At 42.5% G+C, this 21,149-nt stretch overlaps 1 protein-coding gene across 2 annotated transcripts; it reads right to left on the bottom strand.

The window, feature by feature from the left end:
• Window positions 1-343: 343 nt before the first annotated feature.
• Window positions 344-21,128, bottom strand: LOC109869323 (acetyl-coenzyme A synthetase, cytoplasmic). Of its 2 annotated transcripts, XM_020459398.2 has the most exons (18): window positions 20,161-21,128; window positions 19,205-19,400; window positions 14,829-15,024; window positions 14,214-14,286; window positions 13,479-13,554; window positions 13,167-13,278; window positions 12,216-12,263; window positions 9,238-9,375; window positions 8,931-9,101; window positions 6,934-7,067; window positions 5,256-5,388; window positions 4,622-4,678; window positions 4,420-4,500; window positions 4,122-4,230; window positions 3,861-3,929; window positions 3,385-3,561; window positions 3,161-3,235; window positions 344-3,010 (listed from the first exon to the last, which is right to left on the bottom strand). In XM_020459398.2, the coding sequence occupies exons 1-18, from the start codon at window positions 20,285-20,287 to the stop codon at window positions 2,883-2,885; spliced, it is 2,100 nt and encodes a 699-aa protein (XP_020314987.1). In that variant the 5' UTR covers window positions 20,288-21,128; the 3' UTR covers window positions 344-2,882. The 2 variants fall into 2 exon arrangements, with proteins under 2 accessions (XP_020314987.1, XP_020314989.1); XM_020459400.2 differs by lacking the exon at window positions 12,216-12,263.
• Between the last annotated feature and the right edge of the window lie 21 nt (window positions 21,129-21,149).

The following is a 21,149-nucleotide window of genomic DNA, read 5'->3' as shown; positions in this document are numbered from 1 at the left end:
GCTAGAGTTCAGTGGAGGCTACTGAGAGAACGGCTCACAATAAAGGCTGGGATGGAGCAAATGGAATGGTATCAAACACATGGAAACCACATGTATTTGATAGCATTCCACTTATTGCACTCCAGACAATACAAGCCTGTCCTCACCAACCTCCTGTGGAGTATACCCTCTCTCCAGTCTACACACGATGACAAAGGATACTACTATAGTTACTAAGTCTTATCTATGCTCAATCACTGCCATCTTGAGGGTGGTGCTGGTTCCACTTAAACAGAAGGCAGGTTCCATTCTAGGAGAAATCTGAGAAGAAATCAATCAGTGAGTAGAACACAATGAAGAGGGAGTGGATCATTAATATATTTATTCATCTTCAACTCTACAGGATACTGGCTGGTGGCTTCCAGTTAAATAGGCAGTTGATGAAACAGAGCATCAACAAACAATACAAAACAATAACGGGTCAGCTACATCTCAATTATATAAGCAAGCCAGACAGCACACACAGAATTACTTAATTTACAGCAGTAGCATATCCTTCAATACATTCACACTTTCCAATATTAGACTATTTTATGATTCAGTCAAATGACCAGAAAAATGGATGCGACACAAAAAAACAGGGAAAGATTAAGGACTGGTTTACTCATCTTATGTATCCAAGTGATCTTGAAAAAATAATGTCAATTATCGACAAGATGAAGAAGCCCCCAGTCAGCGTAGCATAAAGCAGTAAGGCTGATTAGGGAAGTATGGTGTCAGTATTATTCCTGTCTCCTACCTAGAGTATTCTGAATCAGGAACTAAATATACCATTATTACATCGACTCATGTCATGTTCAGTCAGATACTATATAGCGGACTCGTCTTTGTATCTGTGCCATTATAACGTTTGTGACAGCACGGGCAGTGCCATAGAGGCTATTTCCATTTCGAAGTAGTCAATTTTCTTCTTCACGTTTGGCTGATCCCTCCTGATGACACGTTTGGACACGCCCCAACAGGGTCACCAGCCAATGAAATTGGAAGTCCCACCCAATGACTAGACTAAAATGGTGGAAGTATTCAACGGCGCTGCCAATGCTAACATGGCCTTTTGGCCACTACAGGACTCTATCCTTCTTTATGTCATATACCCAAAGATCCTGTTCTTTAAAACTAGAGTTCTTACTTGAAACAATAACAAAGCAAAAGTCAATAGCCTTTGTTTCTGTAAAAGTTGAGGGATGGGCCTGGAGAAATGGAACCACTCAAATTCATAGATAGCACTATGGCTGCAATGTCTGACCATCCTTGATATTACAATTTAACCATGTTTTGAGCCCATATATTGTCTGTTTACAAACATTGGAGTAAAACAAGCTTATAGGGTTCTGATGGTGTATGCCAGTTAAACTAAGCCCATGAAGCATTTAGATATCTTTTTCAAGAAACAATGGATATATACATCATTCATTTATGATGAAAAACAGATGTAGAAACTAAGGATTCTAGCTAATAACTGAACACAGTATACTGTAGGTCTTGTATAATAATAGCACCATCTACTGGAAACGTAGGAAAGGTCAAGAAGAACTGCAAAGTTGTGAGATGAGAAGCAACTGAATGAATAGAACAATCACAGCGCTCCAACATGCCCAGCACAGAGTTGTACTCATTAGGACATGCAATGGAAAACATTTTGAAAAGTTTAACAGAAAATTAAAAAGTCCAAGTAGTCTCTCCCTGTTGGTTTGTTTTCTACCATTTGGTACCTAGAACCCAGGTTTATATCCCAAAATAAAAAACAGATCAGTCCATTTACTGTTATTGCATGTCACTTTGATACAAAGGGGCAACAAAAAGAAAACTGAAAAACATGTGACATAATACAGACAAATGCTTTCAAAACAAATAGCTTACTGTTAAAAATGTTTCTTTAAGTGTTGGCACATGGACACAATGATATTTCATAAACTATTTAAAATACATTTCAACAGGTCTTACATGTTATGTTTGGTCCCACTTTAAACAACTTATGAAGTCTTGAAATCAGTTATTCACAAATCATATACACTGAGTTACAAAACATTAGAAACACCTGCTCTTTAACATGACAGACTGACCAGGTGAAAGCTGTGGAACGCTTGCGACACCTTGTAGAGTTTATGCCCCGACGAATTGAGGCTGTTCTGAGGGCAAGGGGGGGTGCAACTCAATATTAATGTGGTGTTCTTAACGTTTAGTACACTCTGTGTAGAAGCAAAGCCATACCATATATAAAGGGTAATAGAACAGGTCCTTGAATCTATGCCATGTGTGGCATTACCCGTCAGACCTTCTGAAATAGCATGACAGTTGCTGGTGAATGACATCAGCCATATAAAAGGGTTTATGAAGGCTTCAGTTATCCTTCATCTATTTCTTCAAAGGGGGACCTTGGATTTATTTCTAATACAATCAACCCAGTCTAAACAGAGGAAAGAGGAGTGTTCAGTGCAGTTATGCTAGTACACAAGCCCCCTCTGCCTCTAGAAGACAAAGCTGGAGTGGAAAATGCATCTCAAAAACTTAACATTTCAAGCGTGCAGACAAACATGCATAGCAATCCTTGTCAAACGGCAATGAAATAAAAAGGACAAAATAACAAGTGTACATAGTTCAAATGGAGAGAATTTAAAAAAAACTTTTGAATCTAATAGTACATTAAGTATACTCAAGAGGGGAGAAAGGAACTGCTGACAAACTAGAGGGATTTTGTTGTGTTTCTTTAACCCACGTGTTGGCTCGAGTCCCACAGTGAAGGCTCTACAGTTACATTTATACATCTCCTTCTGCTCCTCGTCCTCCCTGTTCAGCCTCGGTAAGAGTGTCAGGGTACTGTGGCCTCCTCTGTAGTTGTGAGCTCACATTGCGCCACAGCAGTGATTCTGGAAGAGCAGTTCGATGACCGAGGAGTCGGCTAGCGTGGATACGTCGCCCAGATCTCGCTCGTTACGGGCAATCTTACGTAGCACACGCCGCATGATCTTACCTGTGTACACAGAGGGGGAAGTAAAGGCAAGTCAGTCACCAGCTCTCATTCAAAACACCTTTCAAATCAAGCCATAGTGGAACATATTACATGTTCACATTCAAAACCATGTTCGTACAGAATAAAATCATAACCAAGGTACACTCTCACCTGATCTGGTCTTGGGAAGGCCTGGGGCATTCTGTATAAAGTCTGGAGTGGCAATGGCACCAATCTTCTCTCTCACTGTCAAAGCAGATAAACAGCATTAGTCATCAGCTCCAATACAGAAACATATTGTCGGTGTGGGATGCATGCAGACAATGTAGGACAATCCCCTTCATGTTCAGTGACAGTACTGTAGTTGGCTTTACACAGATAAAAGCAAAACGTACCTTGTTTCTTTAACTGGGCCTCCAGGGTGCGGCTGAAGCTGACTCCATCGGTAAGCGTGACGAAGCAGTAGAGACTCTCCCCTTTGACAGGGTGCGGCCTGCTAACTACCGCTGCCTCGACCACCGCCTCGTGCTCTACCAGGGCTGACTCCACCTCTGCCGTGCTCAGCAGGTGACCTGATGTACACACAACCCACAGGATTATCATATAGTACAACAGTCCACTGATCTCTACTGTAAATCACAAGTTAGAGAAGGTTCTTACATGCACCATGACTAGAAGACAACCTTTAATATTTCACAACAGCGCCCTAGTAGTGGTAGTCCTATACCTTCCCCAGCTCAAGATAAATTAACCTGTTAGAGCACGATACTAGCAGTAGTGCAGATGACAGGACAAGAGATCTTACAGTTCAGACAACTCCAACACACTGTACATCACATTTCACAGAGCTCCAGCTGATGGAAGTGCTCACCTGAGACATTCAACATGTCATCTATCCTCCCTGTGATCCAGTAATACCCATCCTTATCTCTACGGCAACCTGGGGGGAAAACAGCAATACATTCATGTGGTTTCCATGTCAACAACAGAGGGTCTTGATTTAGTATACACAAAAACGCACTGTCCATGACACAATGAGACTCAAAGAATACATATGGTAAATGTGAGTTATTCTACAAAACATCAGTCATTAATGGTGCTCAGGATGTTAGCCATGTTAGACTCATCTTACCGTCACCAGTGACGTAGTATCCTGGGAATTGCTCGAAGTAGGTGGTCTCAAACCTCTGGTGGTTCCCAAACACAGTCCTCATGACTCCTGGCCAGGGCTGTTTGAACACCTGAGGGGGATAAGAAGCAAGGATGTCCAAAGTCAAACAAGTAGTGAAGATCCACTTCATCAAATATAGACAGCCGACAGCATACTGCAGTGAGAATATTGCGTATTGGAGTGAGAATTAATCTAATGTTTAGTACTGGGTAGATCTCTACATAAACTTCTGGATAACCAATTGTTCCCAGTGTCTTACCAGGTAACCCTCGCTTGGTCCCTCAAGCTCCTCCCCAGACTCATTCAAAATGGCAGGGACAACTCCAAAGAAAGGAAACGTCTGGTGGAGAAATGGGAAAAGACCGGCAATTTAGACCAACGTATCCCACATGATGACAGGGAGGGAGCATCTCAGTGAGCAGGAATGGGGAAGTTGATACTGTCAATATAACAACACTTACAGCAGAGCCAGGCTTCATGGGCGTGGCAGCAGGTAGAGGAGTCAACACGTGGCCACCCTGAGACAGTTACAGAAAGATGTCCATTCAATAAACTCATCCATGTCTTTAACGTATTGAATCAAGACAGACTGCGTGACCGAAGGTAAACGCCCCATTCCGCCCCCACAGGAAGCATCTTACCCAGAGCTTACCCAGAGCTAAAGAACCAAATCATTGACATTTGTTCATCAACATGATAAATGTAACCTACGCCTTATTTATGAACAGCTGAAATAAAAGCCCACAGTGATTTGAACCAACACTACAAAAATATATTAGGATGTAGGCTATTTCTGTCTGTTGTAACTAAGAACATTGCAGTAGCACACAGACTGCCTGTCGGTGTCCTGCCTATGTTTGTAATAGCCTACTGTTACAACAGACAATGATGTTTGTTGTACAAAACGATCATGTCTTCGGTACACGTTGCCAGTCAAAGACCGATCATCGCCACAGGGGACAAAAAAAATGTGCGTGAAGTAGAGAGTCAAGAGAATTCGGCAATGCAGCCACTCTATTCAATAAAATATATTCAGTAACATTACGTGTTGATGCGTGTTAATCTAAAATTTATTAAAAAGAATAAACTGCTGACGGTCTCAGTCTGCCAGAAGGTGTCGACCACGGGGCACCTCTTCTCCCCCACCACGCTGTAGTACCACTGCCATGCCTCCGGGTTGATGGGCTCCCCCACCGTCCCCAGCACCTTCAGAGAATCCCGCTTGTACCTGACACACACACAGAGGGAAAGGGTTAACAGACACCCCCATAGCCTCAGACAAAAGGACAAAACCAAAACATGCAGATATTTGCCAACACACATAGTAAGTTTATAAACAGGGTGGTTTGAGCCCTGAAAACATGTATTTTTACCGCTCTAATTACACTGGTAACCAGTTTATAATAGCAATAAGGCACCTCGGAGGTTTTATTGCCAAAATACCATGGCTAAGGGCTGTATCCAGGTCATGGTTACATGGCTCCTTGGAAATCTAATGAGCATAATACAAAAATCCATCACAATCTGTCAGTTTAAGCTAAAGATGTGTTTTAACATGGTCTGCATCTCAATCCACTGCGTCGGCCGATGTCAGCCTTACACATCTGCTGTGAAAGGTGGCAAAGCTAGAGATGTGTTCGTCAGGCAAAGAGACCGAGACATCCCGATTTTCGGGCTATGGAAAGATGGTGTTCTCGGTTTTGCTCTACAACCCGCACAAGAGTCATAGGACTTGTCTGAAGTTGGTATATCCAATCTGCCAACTTCTGTCTGTAGCATCTGAACAGTTTGGGCTACACACTAATATGACCCCTTTGTGGAAAGGTGAATCTCATGAACACGTACGTCGTTGTTTTTGCTCTAGGACACCCACAAGCCTCGTCTGAAGGTCCCTCTACCAGTTGAGTAAACATGGAGATCAGAAATATTTAACTAAACTTTCTTATATCTCTCAGATATAGGACAGACACTTCAGAACAAACTTACTTTAGATTTAGTTTGGGAATGTCCGTTTATCCATGTATGAAGCTGACAGTGCCGAGTAAAACCTTAAACTCAAAACCAGCAACTCTTTGCTGTATTTGTTGCTAGCCTCGCTCTAGTTATGGTTTAAAGAGATTAGAAATCTCACAGTATCAACTTTGCTGTAGCTTTCTTTTACACCTGCTACGTTACTGCAGACACGGTAGTCTGAGCCATCCGATTGGCCAGTGGAAGGCCTATAGTGCACTTGATTGGCTCCCCCCAGGAAAGGCAGAGTTCGTATCTTCAGATATGAAATGGTTCAAAAAGTTGCCTACCCAGCACGCAGAGCAGCTGAAACGGGTGCACCTACTACCAACAGCCCGGGACAAATAAAAAAAGAAACGCAAGGCCTTTCGTTAGGAATGCCTTGGAGATCGACCAGTCAACAGGCTGTTGGTGACCACAGCCTTAAGGGGTCCAAAAACTCAAATAGCTAAATGATTATTGGTATGACCATCTTAAACCAATTCCATATAGTTTAGTAGAACCCCCCCAGCTTAGACTCTAGTGGATTAAATTATAATATAGATGGAGAACTCAATCTGTAGATACAGGAATGCTTCTTCTGTACTATGAAGCCCCATCATACTCAGGCCTAGGTCATGTTCAACAGGATAGAAATTACTTTAAAAAACAGGGTCAAACAAGGGAGGTACTGTCCAATTTGAACAGTTTTGTTACAGTGTGCCCTAATGAACACAATCCTGGTGAGGAACAGGCTGAATGAGCCAAGAGTGTGGAGACTCACTTCTGGACGGGCTCGCTCCCATACTTCATGAGGAGGCGGATGGCTGTGGGCGCCGTGTAGAACTTGGTGACTTGGTACTTGTCCACTATCTCCCACATGCGGCTGACGTCCGGATAGGTGGGCAAACCCTCGAACTGAACATGTATCAAATTCACATCAAAACCGAGCCAGATGGTGTAAACACAACCTCATGATCATAACCTAAGTCATCATTAGCTGTCTGAACTACAGGAGGAAGTAGAGGTAGAAAATAACATCCCCTTCCATCTTCCCCTCCTGTTTACACACACACACACACACACACTTTTATGAGTCGCTTTATGATATTAGTCAATAAAACCTGCCTTGGTTATAAAACAAATCTAACATTTGTCCAAATGGACTATGGACGTTTTAGACACATTGAAGGTCATTCGACATTATGAAGTCCTGTTGCACAACATTGTAAAGCCTTCTTTCAATATAACAATGACAAGTTTATCACATGTAATTGTAAAAATAATCTGGGTGTCTTAAAGAGCACCCTAAAATAAAAAAAGATATATAGTGCACAACTTTAGACCAGGGCCCTATATACAGTTGATGTGGGAAGTTTACATACACCTTAGCCAAATACATTTGAACTCTGTTTCACAATTCCTGACATTTAATTCTAGTAAAAAGTCTTAGGACCACCACTTTATTTTAAGAATGTGAAATGTCATAATAATAGAGAGAATTATTTATTTCAGCTTTTATGACTTTGCTGTCCTTAAGCCATTTTGCCACAACTTTGGAAGTATGCTTGGGGGTCATTGTCCATTTGGAAGACCCATTTGCAGCCAAGCTTCAACTTCCTGACTGATGTCTTGTTGCTTCAATATATCCACAATTTTCCTACCTCATGATGCCATCTATTTTGTGAAGTGCACCAGTTCCTCCTGCAGCAAAGCACCCCCACAACATGATGCTGCCACCCCCGTGCTTCACGGTTGGGATGGTGTTCTTTGGCTTGCAAGCCTCCCCCTTTTCCTCCAAACATAACGATGGTCATTATGGCCAAACAGTTCTATTTATGTTTCATCAGACCAGAGGACTTTCTACAAAAAGTACGATCTTTGTCCCCATGTGCAGTTGCAAACCATAGTCTGGCTTTTTTAATGACGATTTTGGAGCAGCGGCTTCTTCCTTTCTGAGCGGCCTTTCAGGTTATGTCAATATAGGACTCGTTTTACTGTGACTATAGATACTTTTGTACCCGTTTCCTTCAGCATCTTCACAAGGTGCTTTGCTGTTGTTCTGGGATTGATTTGCACTTTTTGCACCAAAGTACATTCATCTCTAGGAGACAGAACGAGTCTCCTTCCTGAGCGGAATGACGGCTGCGTGGTCCCATGGTGTTTATACTTGCGTACTATTGTTTGTACAGATGAACGTGGTACCTTCAGGGGTTTGGAAATTGCTTCCAAGGATGAACCAGACTCGTGGAGGTCTACAGTTTTTTTCCTGAGGTCTTGGTTGATTTCTTTTGATTTTCCCATGATGTCAAGCAAAGAGGCACTGAGTTTGAGGGTAGGCCTTGAAATACATCCACAGGTACACCTCCAATTGACTCAAATGATGTCAATTAGCCTATCAGAAACTTCTAAAGCCATGACATTTTCTGGAATTTCCCAAGCTGTTTAAAAGGCACAGTCAACTTAGTGTATGTAAACTTCAGATCCACTAGAATTGTGATAGTGAATTATAAGTGAAATAATCTCTAAACAATTGTTGGAAAAATTACTTGTCATGCACAATGTAGATGTCCTAACCGACTTGCCAAAACTATAGTTTCTTAAAACGAAATGTATGGAGTTCCGACTTCAACTATATAGTGCACTACTTTAGACCAGGGCCCTATTCCCTATATATAGTGCACTACTTTAGACCAGATTCCAAACAGAATAAAGGTTCCATTTCAGACAGCCCTCTTCCTCCTCTAAATAACATTATTAAGCCTGTGGCCATCCACTCACCAGGACACTGGTGGCCCCGTTAGCCAGGGGCCCGTAGGTGATGTAGGAGTGGCCCGTGATCCAGCCGATGTCGGCCGTGCACCAGTATACATCCTCAGGATGGTAGTCAAACACCAGTTTGAAGGTGGTGGCCACGTAGAGCATATAGCCACCGATTGTGTGCAGCACACCCTGATTACAAGACACATGATCACCACAGCAGCATTTACACGTATGTGAAGACAGAGTGCAAAAATCTATATCAAACCGAGAGAAGAGAGAGGAAGGGAGTTAGAAACAGAGTGCCACTGCTGCATAGCATGTGTACCTTGGGTTTCCCGGTGGAGCCGCTGGTATAGAGGATGAAGAGGGGATCTTCAGAGTCACACCACTCTGGTTCACATTCCTCAGACACACCACTCAGCAGGCTGAGCCAGCACTGATCCACCTCAGGGTTCCACGGCACCTGGCGGAACCACACACACACTGGTAAAAACCACACAATGACATGGAACCCTGCATTTTTACAGCTCGAGAGAGACCACATCAAGACATCCTGATAACGATCATAGGGAAAAACAAAGTCTAATCTTACTTGGATTCTATTCAGTCAAGAGCAACAACCAAGCCTAATTGATAGCAGTAGGAAGAAACGCGTAAATGTTTATAATCCCTAAATCAGGAGTGAGAATGTTAGCTCAAATCAAACATGCTCAAATAAGACAAAATACGAGAGCTATAAAAAGGTTATGGGAAGTCTAAGTGAATCAGCGTTGTTTACACTTGAACAGTCTGTGAAACAATGGTGAGAGAAGTTAAAACTTAACTCCTAGAGTTCACAATAAAAATGCTGCTCTCAGGGGTTAAAGGTCACTATATGGGTGGGGCTAATGAAATACACGGAACAGATGTTCTAGAAATACGGGTAGGGCCCTGCATTTCTTGATTTTTTTTCTTCTGAAATATGCCAAATGTGCATAACATTGATAGTGTTGCACATGTATTGATATACACTCAGTGGCCAGTTTATTAGGTACAACAACCTGTTCACAAAAATGGTTCACTCCTACATACAATGAGTCAAGTGGTCATGGCTTGCTATATAAAGCAGGCAGACAGGCATCGGAGCATTTACTTACTATTTGATTGAACGTTATAGAATGGGTCAAACAAGTGACCAAAGTAACTGATTGTCGGTGCCAGGTGCACCCGTTCCAGTATCAGAAATGACGAGTCTCCTGGGCTTTTCACGCATGACAGTGTCTAGGGTTCACCGAGAATGGCACGACAAAAAAAACATCCAGTCAGCAGCAGTCCTATGGCCGAAAACAGCTCGTTGATGAGAGGTCGAAGGAGAATGGAAAGAATGTGTGCAAGCAAACAGGCGGGCCATAAAGGCAATTAACTGCGTAGTACAACAGTGGTGTGCAGAACTGCATATCGGAACGCGCAATTAGTCGGTCCTTGTCACTCATGGGCTACGGAAACAGACGACCACACCGGGCTCCACCCCCATCAGCTAAAAACAAGAAGCGGCTCCAGCACCAACAGTGGACAATTGAGGAGTGGAAAAATATTGCCTAGTCCGACAAATCCTGGTTCCTGTTGCGTCATGCTGATGGAAGAATCAGGATTTGGCGTAAGAAGCCCGAGTCCACAGCCCCATCCTGCCTGCTGTCACCAGTACAGGCTGGCGGTGTAATGGTGTGGGAAATGGTTCTGGTACACGTTAGGTCCCTTGATACCAACTGAACAACATTTCCACACCCCAAAGAATTCGGGTTATTCTGGAGGAAAATAAGGGTCCGACCCAGTACAAGATGGGTGTACCTAATAAACTGAGTGTATATTGACAGTGGTGCACAATCTCAATAAGACATTATCTGAAACATGAAATGAAAGACCACACTTACAGTATGAGATCAATTACATCTACATGGAGTCAGGGGTCAATTACCTCTTATCTGAAACCTTAGTCATTGTTTATCCTTCAGTGAGTGTGGTTACATGCACACAATAATGCAATTATTGTGGATAGTCAGTTTAATACAATAGTTTGAATAAAAGTTGACATGCTTTGCAAGAAGAATGATTTATTTAACAATCCTGTTTATATGGACACATCTGAAATCAGGCTACTTGGTAAAGGCTACCAGGCACTCTGGTAAATGCACAAAAAACCCAATCAAAATAAACGTTCTACCACAGCAAACATGTTATTTTTGGGAAGCATATTTGATTCACAGTTCGGACATGTGAAAACTACTTCTAAGACCCATACAACATTCAGTTGTTCCTAACTCACTTCACACACACTAAAGCGGTTGGCTCGCTCGGCTGGTGCTACCACATGCAACGATCAACTACACCGCTGGAACGCCGATTACGGTGTTTACAGGGCTTAATAAGTCGGAAGATTACTCAGAAAATCAGTCGTTTTAAATCGGCGTATGTTTACTTCGATTTTGACCTTACGCCAATTAAGATAGCAGAGTATGGCGTTTACATGACTATTGCATAATTTGCCAACTGCCATAATCAGTTTAAGGTCGAATTATTAGTGTGCATGTAAACAGTGTTTCTTTCAGGTCAAACCTGTATCACCATCTTAAAGATGCACTTCACAGAAATTGGTCAGACATTTCCTGGTTGGTAAAATTCTAATAGTTAGCCTAATTTCAGTTTGTGACAATACAAGCAGTGAAATATAATTTCCATAACCAAAAATATTGTATTTTCAGCTGTTTGAATGTAAGACTCAAAAGCGGGAAGAACGGGAAGGATAGAAATATTTTTTTTATTTAACTAGGCAAGTCAGTTAAGAACAAATTCTTATTTACAATGGAAGAATGACGGCCTACCGGGGAACGGTGGGTTAACTCCCTGTTCAGGGGTAGACCGACAGATTTTTACCTCGTCAGCTCGGGGATTCGACCTTTCGGTTACTGGCCCAACGCTCTAACCATTAGGCTATCTGCCGCCACAAAAAAGCTTGCATCTACCGCTTCTTAGACTTGCTCTCAATTAGTGACAAATCTATAACACACATTTCTATGTGGATTTGGTCAGGTAGCCCAAAAAGTTACATATTGCAGCTTTAAGTACAGCGAAAGTAAAGCCTAAAGCTAGACAGAGATCAGGTAAGGGACCCCTGACCGGTGTGAGCTGACAGACCACAGACAGACAGAGGTGTGTAACAGGATCCACCCCCAGGGTTAGCCTACCGCTGACAAGTAGATCAGACAGGTGTTAAGAAGAAAAGGACAAGAAATTGAGAAAATTCAAGCTCAGGGAAATCTGAAATACCTGAGGGACGGGACGGATTTTCTTTACTCTGTCTTTCTGTTTCTCCTGCTAGAAGGGGTTAATGGAGACGGTTAGGCCTATTTGAACAAACATAAAAAGGGGTGGCTTCATGTCATTTGAACCATGACATCGAGACAAAGCCGTACCGACTTCACCGATGGACTATCTACACTTTTCATTGTACACAAAACCAAAGAGAAAAAGCCAAACGTGTTGGCTGTTTCTGGAGATACGTGAAATACAAACATAGTAGAGAGTTAACATTAAAGTGACAAGGTATTCATTAATTAAACAGTAGCAAATGTTAAAGGTGCCCTAAACCCGCCCTATGAACACAGGGGTCGTATTCATTAGGCACCAACCGGAAAAAAAAACTAACAGGGAGGGACAGCGGTCTAAGGCACTGCATTGCAGTGTTAGAGTCGTCACTACAGACCCGGTTTCGATCCCAGGCTGTCTCGCAGCCGGACGTGACCGGGAGACCCATGAGGCGGCGCACTATTGGCCCAGCATCGTCCAGGTTATGGAACAATTTGGCCTGCTGGGATGTCCTTGTCCTATCGGGCAGGCCAGGGGCATGCATTCAGACTTCGGTCGCCAGTTGTACGGTGTTTCCACCGACGCATTGGTGAGGCTGGCTTCCGGGTTAAGAGAGCAGGATGTCAAGAAGCAGTGTGGCTTGGCAGGGTCGTGTTTCGGAGGGCGCATGGCTCTCTACCTTTGCCTCTCCCGAGTCCGTAGGGGAGTTGTTGCGACGGGACAAGACTAACTACCAATTGGAAACCACGAAAATCGGGGAGAAGGGGTCAAAAAATAAAATACAAAAATTGTCCAATAACAAACACCCATTTTTAATTTCCGTTGCATTTTTTTTTGCTATGGTGTGCCCTAATGAATAGAACCCTGTAGAGAGACTGTGGGGAGCGAGAGAGCTTTTTCTGGTGGTCTCACCTGCAGATCAGGACAGGGCCGCTTGGCTGGGGGAGACTGAGAGCTGAGGGGAATGGCCTCCACCTCCTTGGACAGGTGTTTAAGCATGATACACCTCTGTACTGGGAAACTCCTGACAGATGGAGAAGAGAATGGGGCAGTGTGAAAGAGTAGAGGAAGAGACAAAGTAAAAGGACAGAGTCGTGATTCACATGACCCTCTCCAAGTAAACATACAGTATCTATCGGCAAGGATGTGTTGTAAATATCTAGCAAACAGAGAGTAGAAGTCTGTATACGCAACTAGCTAGTCAGATAGAAAGTGTGTCCTTACTTGTCCCTGCATTTCTGTAGTGCGTCGTCAGCGATCACCTTCAGGTTGATTAGCTTATCTCCTCTGTAGAAGCCATCTGAGAGAGGGGGGTATGATGGGATGGGGGAGTTCAGAACGGATGAGGTCAAAGGGTACACACCGATCAATGAGAGAAAGGCATGGCAGTGATTGCTATCAATAGGACATCACTGGTACTGTCGGTCTGACTGCATTGGCATAAACCTGTCACAACCTGGGAACAATCTTCATATTGATATTTTTAAGTCCGCTGACAACAAAAATGAATGATTCTTAGATTATATTCATATGTGGCAAAACATTTTAGCATTGCGTGCTCAGCTCCAAAATGTTTTAGGATGTCAAACGAATGCATGTCTGGGTTCTAGTGTAATTGAACAGCAGCCAACAGGTGTCGCTAACGTGCAACATTTTTTATTCACTTAATTCCCCTGGTAACAGTCTTCAGCCATAGACCAAAATTGCCCAGGACCACACCCAGTCCCTCACAATGGGTCACCATCTAAAGAGGTTAGGGTGGTTATCCGATTAGCGTCACTCCAAATCCAAAGCTGTACAGTGATGCAGTAGGCCTGTACAGTGGGCTGGGCTCACTATGATGAGTACAAAGCCACACTAATTAACACTGTGGATTAGGGGGTCAGGGGATAATCTGTGGCACTGTAATCCAATCTAATAAGTGTCTCTTTATTACTGCAGTTTAGTTTGCAGTCTCACCGGCCGTGATCAGCAACGAGCACTGGGAGTCCAGGATCCTCTCGCACAGCGACTCTGCCGAAAAGCCTGCAAACTGGATAGTGTACACACAGAAATACACACATCAAATACACTGTGCACTGTGTGCAAATGTACTCTAAAGTGTTTGCCTATTCTGTTTGCCTTGTAGGGTGTTGGTAGATATGTTCCTTCTAAGTCTGAGGAAAAAGCTGGCAAAATGGGTAGTACAGCCACTTCACCAACTAATTCAAGGTCGCTGAAGTGCACTTTAATGACGGTATAAATCCGGCTGGTATGATGTGTCTATAGGTTTTAGGGTTGTCAATGATACCAGTATGACGTCAGGAAGAAAAGGAAACTAAAACAGACTTATTTTGAGCAAAACAGTCCTAATGTTGGAAAACAGCCTCATGTGGTCCCCCAGAGTCACTTGTTATTTCACAAGCTATAGCACACAATATTTTACATAAAGTAGGATTTTAAAGGATCATGAAGTCTGCTTCGTGTTTTTTTTTTTGCCACGGAAAATCTGCTATCGTATCAAGATACTAGTATCTTGACAAAACTAAACAGGCCTAATCCAGACAGTTTAGGTGTAGGTTGTTAGTTACTCACCACGATTGAGTGCACAGCCCCGATGCGCACACAAGCCAGCATGGCCACCACCAGCTCCACCACCATTGGCATGTAGATGGACACGCGGTCGCCCTTCTTCACCCCCTGGGACTTGAGCACATTGGCAAACTGGCAAACCTGCTGGAGCAGCTCTCTGTATGTCACCGTCATCTCGTCGCCAGGCTCGTTCCCTTCCCTGTAAGGGGACCAACATAGATATCATACAGAGATACAGTGCATTCTGAAAGCATTTAGACACCTTCTCTTATTCCAGTTACGTTACAGCCGCATTCTAAAATGGATTAACTAAATAAAATCCCCAATCTACACACAATGCCCCATAATGACAAAGCAAAAACAGGTTTTTAGAACTTTAAAAAAGAAATACCTTATTTACATAAGTATTCAGACCCTTTGCTATGAGATTCAAAATTGAGCTCAGGTGCATCCTGTTTCCATTGATCATCCTTGAGATGTTTCTACAACTTGGAGACCTTTCAGCAGGACAATAACCTAAAACACAAGGCCAAATATACACTGGAGTTGCTAACCAAGACGACATTGAATGTTCCTGAGTAGCCTAGTTACTGTTTTGAAAATCTATGGCAAGACTTGACAATGGCCGTCTAACAATGATCAACTTGACAGCGCTTGAATCATTTTAAATAAGAATAAAATGGACAAATGTTGTATAATCCAGGGTTGGAAAGCTCTTAAGATTCACAGTTGTAATCGCTGACAAAAAGGTGCTTCTACAAAAGTATTCACTTTGGGGTGTGAATACTTACGTAATAAGATATTTCAATTTGAAATACATTTGCAAACATTTCTAAAAACAAGTTCACTGTCATTATGGTTTATTATGTAGATGTGTGAAAAAACAACTTTTTAATCCATTTTGAATTCAGGGTGTAACAACAAAAATGTGGAAGTCAAGGTGTATGAATATTTTCTGAAGGCACTGTAGATGTTATCCCCCCCCAATTTTTTTTGATGATGAGTAATACTAAACCTCTGCTTTCTACTCAAAACATTCAAGCACACCAACATGCTCACAAAGCTAATATTCAAGGTGGATAAATTCTAGCTAAGTATCTCATGTGCCTACAGATAAAGTAATAAACTGTGACATTGTGGCTCTCTGCTTTACTCAGCAATGTGCCTGAGCTGTGGAATCGTTCGTCTCTAGAATCGCCTTTAAAAACGAGAAATGCATGACTGGCAAACTAAGGACAAGCTCTTAAAATGGCAGTGTGCGCACTTACGGTAGAATTTGGGATGGTGTGGTTACTGATCATGATTGTACCTCTGTTAATCCTTAAGAGTCTATCGACTACCGTGCTTCAATCTAAGTATCAAAATACAAAAATCGGCTTCAGAAACCATCAGTTTAAGCTAGAGATGTCAGCTTGAGAGATATTGCATGGCCTACGTCTCAGTCCAACGCATCCGCCTATGGCCGCGCTACAGCGGTGTTTGTTAGACCATAAGACATCCCGAAAATCTTCTCACTAAAAAGTCTAACATCCAAGCGGTTTGGCCTACAGTACTATTATGGCCACTCTATGGAAAGGGGAGACTCACGAACATGTTGTTGTTCTCCGTTTTGCTCTACACCCCCACAAGTGTCACAGGACCCGTCTGAAGGGAACCCATACAAACAAATGGAAGAATGAAGGTAGATTTGTGCCAACAAAAATAAGGGGTTAAATGTGTACAAAAAAAACTATTATTTTCTGAGCTTTCTTATACATCACCTAGGTATAGAACAGAGACCTAATTCCTCATTTATTTTTTGGCTGTCTCTTGCCATTTATGAATGTGTTATGCAATGTGTTTCTATGGGTTATAGTAGTAAAAGGTCCAATTCAATTTTATCAAATCATATATAAAAGGGGTCCTAAATCATCCATGGTATGACCATCTTGAAACAAGTCCATGTTAGCTTAGTCCCCCAACCAACAGCTTAGACTGAGGTTAAAGCACTGTGTCCCTTCTTACACAGTTGGCCCTCTTATCCCATTGGCCCATAACAAGAGCCTCTAGAGCCTGCTGAGAAATTAGAGCAAAACTCACTCTAACCAAGTTCACCCAATCAGCCCACATTCCACCCAAGGACAACAATCACTAATTGTGTTGTTGCTCTGCCATACTTTCGCACTCACATTAACAAGGTAACTCTGCCAGACAGAAGATAATGGATTTCTCATTTGAGGTAGCAAATGCATTTGAGCAAACAGCACATAGCCTTATGATAAACTTAATAGCATTTAGATTAACACAAGTTCTCCTCTCCAGTCCAGGACACACATTGCTTAATATAAACAACGCAGCCGTGTCTAATAGGAAATCTAAAGGAAAGGCCGAGTTTGGTCTTTCCTATTGTGCAACACAATAGGCCTCCCAGATACTGTAGAGGGCCACGGTTATCTCACAACGGTTTATGTGCAAGAGCGCGAGGAGGGAAATACCCATGCAAAGCTCTGCTTTCACACAACATGGATCTCTCACTAGAGACTGCCCACTGCTCCCTTTAGATTTATGTTTGTGAGCTGCATTCTGCTCATTGGCAGAAAACTACACCAAGGTCTAGGCCAAGGTCATCCAAACAGATCCCCTCTCTTCGGTGGTGACAGAGTGTGGCGAAACACACACACACTCCCCTATAAATAGTCAGCAGAAGAAAAAAAAATCTTTCCACTCACGTTCAAGATGTCAAAGTACAGATGACAAAGACACCAACTCTGTTGTGGAGGTTGGCAGAGGACAGACAAAAACATAGGCCTGCCTATTACCTACACATGCACTAAATAATCAAACTATAGTTAAGCAATAAGGCCCGACATGCACGACAACACGGAGTGCTAAGACACAGCCCTTAGCCGTGGTATATTGGCCATATATCTCAACCCCGCCGAGGTGCCTCATTTCTATTATAAACTGGTTACCAATGTAATTAGAGCAGTAAAAATACATGTTCTGTCATACCCATGGTATACGGTCTGATATACCACAGCTTTCAGCAAAATCAGCATTCAGGGCTCGAACTACCCAGTTTATAATAGAAATTAGATCATTTAGGCCCTAAATTTTAGGGACAAAACAGCTAAATTAGGCTATCCCCAGACAAAAAGCTTGCCTATTACAACATTGCGAGACTAAAAAGTAATTTCATAAAGAAAAGGACATATCCAATGGATTGAATAAGCTGAGAAGTAGCAGGGCAAATCTAATGGTATGGCTGACAGTACATTGGAACTGATAGGACAGACATTCACACTTGAGTCATGAGCACTGGACTGCAGAGCGCATTGCCTTTTACGCTACAGCAACGTGGGACAAAGAAATGTCTAAGCTATACAAAATCTCTCCCAACTTTAATAACTGTAATGACTAGCCTGTCGGCAAGGAATACACTTCAAAATGCTACTAGTGAGAAAAACTTATAAAATCTGTTAAGTTGAGACCTCAGAGTAACCCTACGCAGTCAGTCAAGTGTAGGCCCAATGCTGTTCATAATTAGACATCAACTGGTAACTGCACAACAATTTGCAAGACAAGACAAATACACTTGAGACTAGAGCATATCAAAGCTGCAGCATGTCAGTTCCCTGTGGTCTAAATGACCTAGTCTAGTGTGGTTAATGGGGTGAGCAAAGAGCATGTGTGTATTGTCTCAACTTCAAAGCTCTCCTATTCACTCATACCAACAAAACACAAATAGCTACCACATCCCTAAATAACCCACCCAGCACTAGAAGCCCATCCGTCCTCATAGATTCACTATTCATTTATGAGGACATCGCCGACCTGGGGCTGGCTTTACAAAAAAGGGGGGCTTGAGCACTAGTCATTTCAGACAAGACCAGGGACAAAGGACCAAGGATCATTGTAGAAGCATTCAGCCTCCTGTCCTAGCATTCCATCAAATTGTTCCAGAGGGGCAATCTCCTCAAGCAGTGAACCAGACAATGTCCAAGGAGAGCGTGCTTTGACAGCCTCCATAACCCCTTTTAACACATACACAGGCCATCAGACTGTTAAACAGCCATCACTAACACAATGAGGATGCTGCCTACATACAGACTTGAAGTCATTGGCCACTTCATTAAATGGACTACTAGTCACTTTAATAATGTTTTACATGTCTTGCATTACTCATCTCATATGTATAAACTGTATTTTATACCATCTATTGCATCTTGCCTAAGCCGCTGAGTCATTGCTCATCTATATATTTATATATTCTTATTCCATTACTTAGATTGGTGTGTATTAGAAAGTTGCTGCACTGTCGGAACTAGTGTCACAAGCATTTCGCAACAACATCTGCTAACCATGTGTATGTGACCCATAAGATTTGATTTGACACACACCAGTAGAATGCCACTTTGTCCCCTAGCCCCCTCTCATGAACGTTACAGTCCAGGACGTTGTAGCAGATGTTGGTGGTGGCCCCCTCCATGCACTTGATGTAGATCTCCCCCTTCGTCACGTCAAAGTTGTAGTCCATGAACTGGCCCGTGTGCTTCGACTTCCAGTAGAAGTCTTTTGCAATGTCACCCCAGAACTCTGGAATAAGGAAACATAATGAAGGGCCATTATGATGACATGACAGGTGGCTGATAGGGACAATCATCCTCCACCACCAGAAAACACACAAATGTCAGATTCATTTCCTGTGTCACATTTCCTCGACATGCTCACAGTTGTTGGAAAGCTTCGGAGTAAGATTTTCCCAAATGTCTAAACCATGTTACAGAAAACAAGCAAACATGAACAAGACAAGTAGAGTTACATGCACACTAGCATAGATATGTGAAAGATATGCGGGCAAAATCTATACACTTGGGACTGAAGTAAAACAAGACCTACTGCTGGTCTAAATCAAAAGGTTTTGTTCATGAAATACTTTTATTTCCACAAGGCTTTGATACGCCACCCCAGCCATAGGCTGCTTGCTCTGTGGTACCGGAGTTCCAAGTCTACGTCCAAGAGGCTTCTACTTCCAAGCCATAAGACTCCTGAACATCTAATAAAATGGCTACCCAGAGTATTTACATTGCCGCCCCCCTTTACGTCATTATATATGCAGAGTCACTTTAATAACCCTACATACACATTACCTCGACTAACCGGTACCCCCTGTATATAATCTCGCTATTGTTTTATTTTACTGCTGCTCTTTAACTACTTGTTACCTTTATTTCGTATTTGTATTTTTTTTTAACTGCATTTTTGGTTTGGGGCTTGCAAGTATTTCATTGTAAGGTCTACACCGCTTGTATTCGGCGCATGTGACTGATTTAAATGTGTTTGTAAATAAACCTACCATCTGGATGTTCAATAGATTGCAGGTAGAGTTCTTTGTACTTCTCAAAGTTGGGTACATGAGCATCCTTCTTTAAGTCTCCTCCTGCATGAAATACGTCCTCCTTCGGTGCTTTGTCTGGAATCATTTTGCCCTTCAGTCAGCTGGCTTGCGATCTATCCTAACTATCGAAATACGAGACAAAAGATGGCAAAACTGCGAAGAATGGTATTGACGACAAATTGCGCTATTTGCTCGTGCCCACTGCAGCTCAAACTACTACGTGCAATTTAAAAAAAAGCCTCCAGTGAGTCACCCTCTCACTGCATGGTATTGAACAAAAACAATGGTACAACTGGCATAGTTAATTCTGACTTCCTTGTTTAAGGATGCTTCTTTAGCCTCCTAGCTACTTTAGAAGTCGACTATCTCGATTAACGCATAGGAAAACTATACATGAACTAAGATAATGAGGCTAACTGTCAAACTAGCCAACGTTAACTTAGCTGGTTGCAAATCCAAGCAATATTTCCAGGCAGTGGAACCCAAAAGAAACGAGATAGCAGCTAGCTAACTTTAGGGACATCAGCTATTCAAAGCGTTAGAAAATAGCTTAAAATATAAACCACTTCCTGCTATTCAAGAAGGTTAATAACTGCGTTTCCAGTTAGCTAGCTAACTTAGACCCGCCGCTAGCTGGAGTTCAAATCCTTGTAAAAAAATATCTAGCTGCTATAACTATAAGGAAGTAGTAAACGATTGACTTGAGAGCGAGACGAGGCCGTTCTGTTTGAAGTGGTTGGTTGGACACCACTCGACTTGATAGCGCCTTCTTCCATTCAAATTAAGCAACATAAAATATTTATCTGGAAAAATATCCGTTTTCCCTGAAGTGGAAGTGGTCTGCCCTTCGTCCAAATGTCTTTTGAAGGCAGACACAACGCAAAGGAAGAGCGCATGAGGAATGACGGTAAACTGAACTCCGGTTGGCCCTAAAATGGGCGGAGCGG

This window comes from Oncorhynchus kisutch, linkage group LG24 (assembly GCF_002021735.2).
Source record: "Oncorhynchus kisutch isolate 150728-3 linkage group LG24, Okis_V2, whole genome shotgun sequence".
Taxonomy (NCBI): domain Eukaryota; kingdom Metazoa; phylum Chordata; class Actinopteri; order Salmoniformes; family Salmonidae; genus Oncorhynchus; species Oncorhynchus kisutch.
The sequence above is the reverse complement of the archived record's forward strand: the minus strand, read 5'-3'. Positions and strand labels throughout refer to the sequence as shown.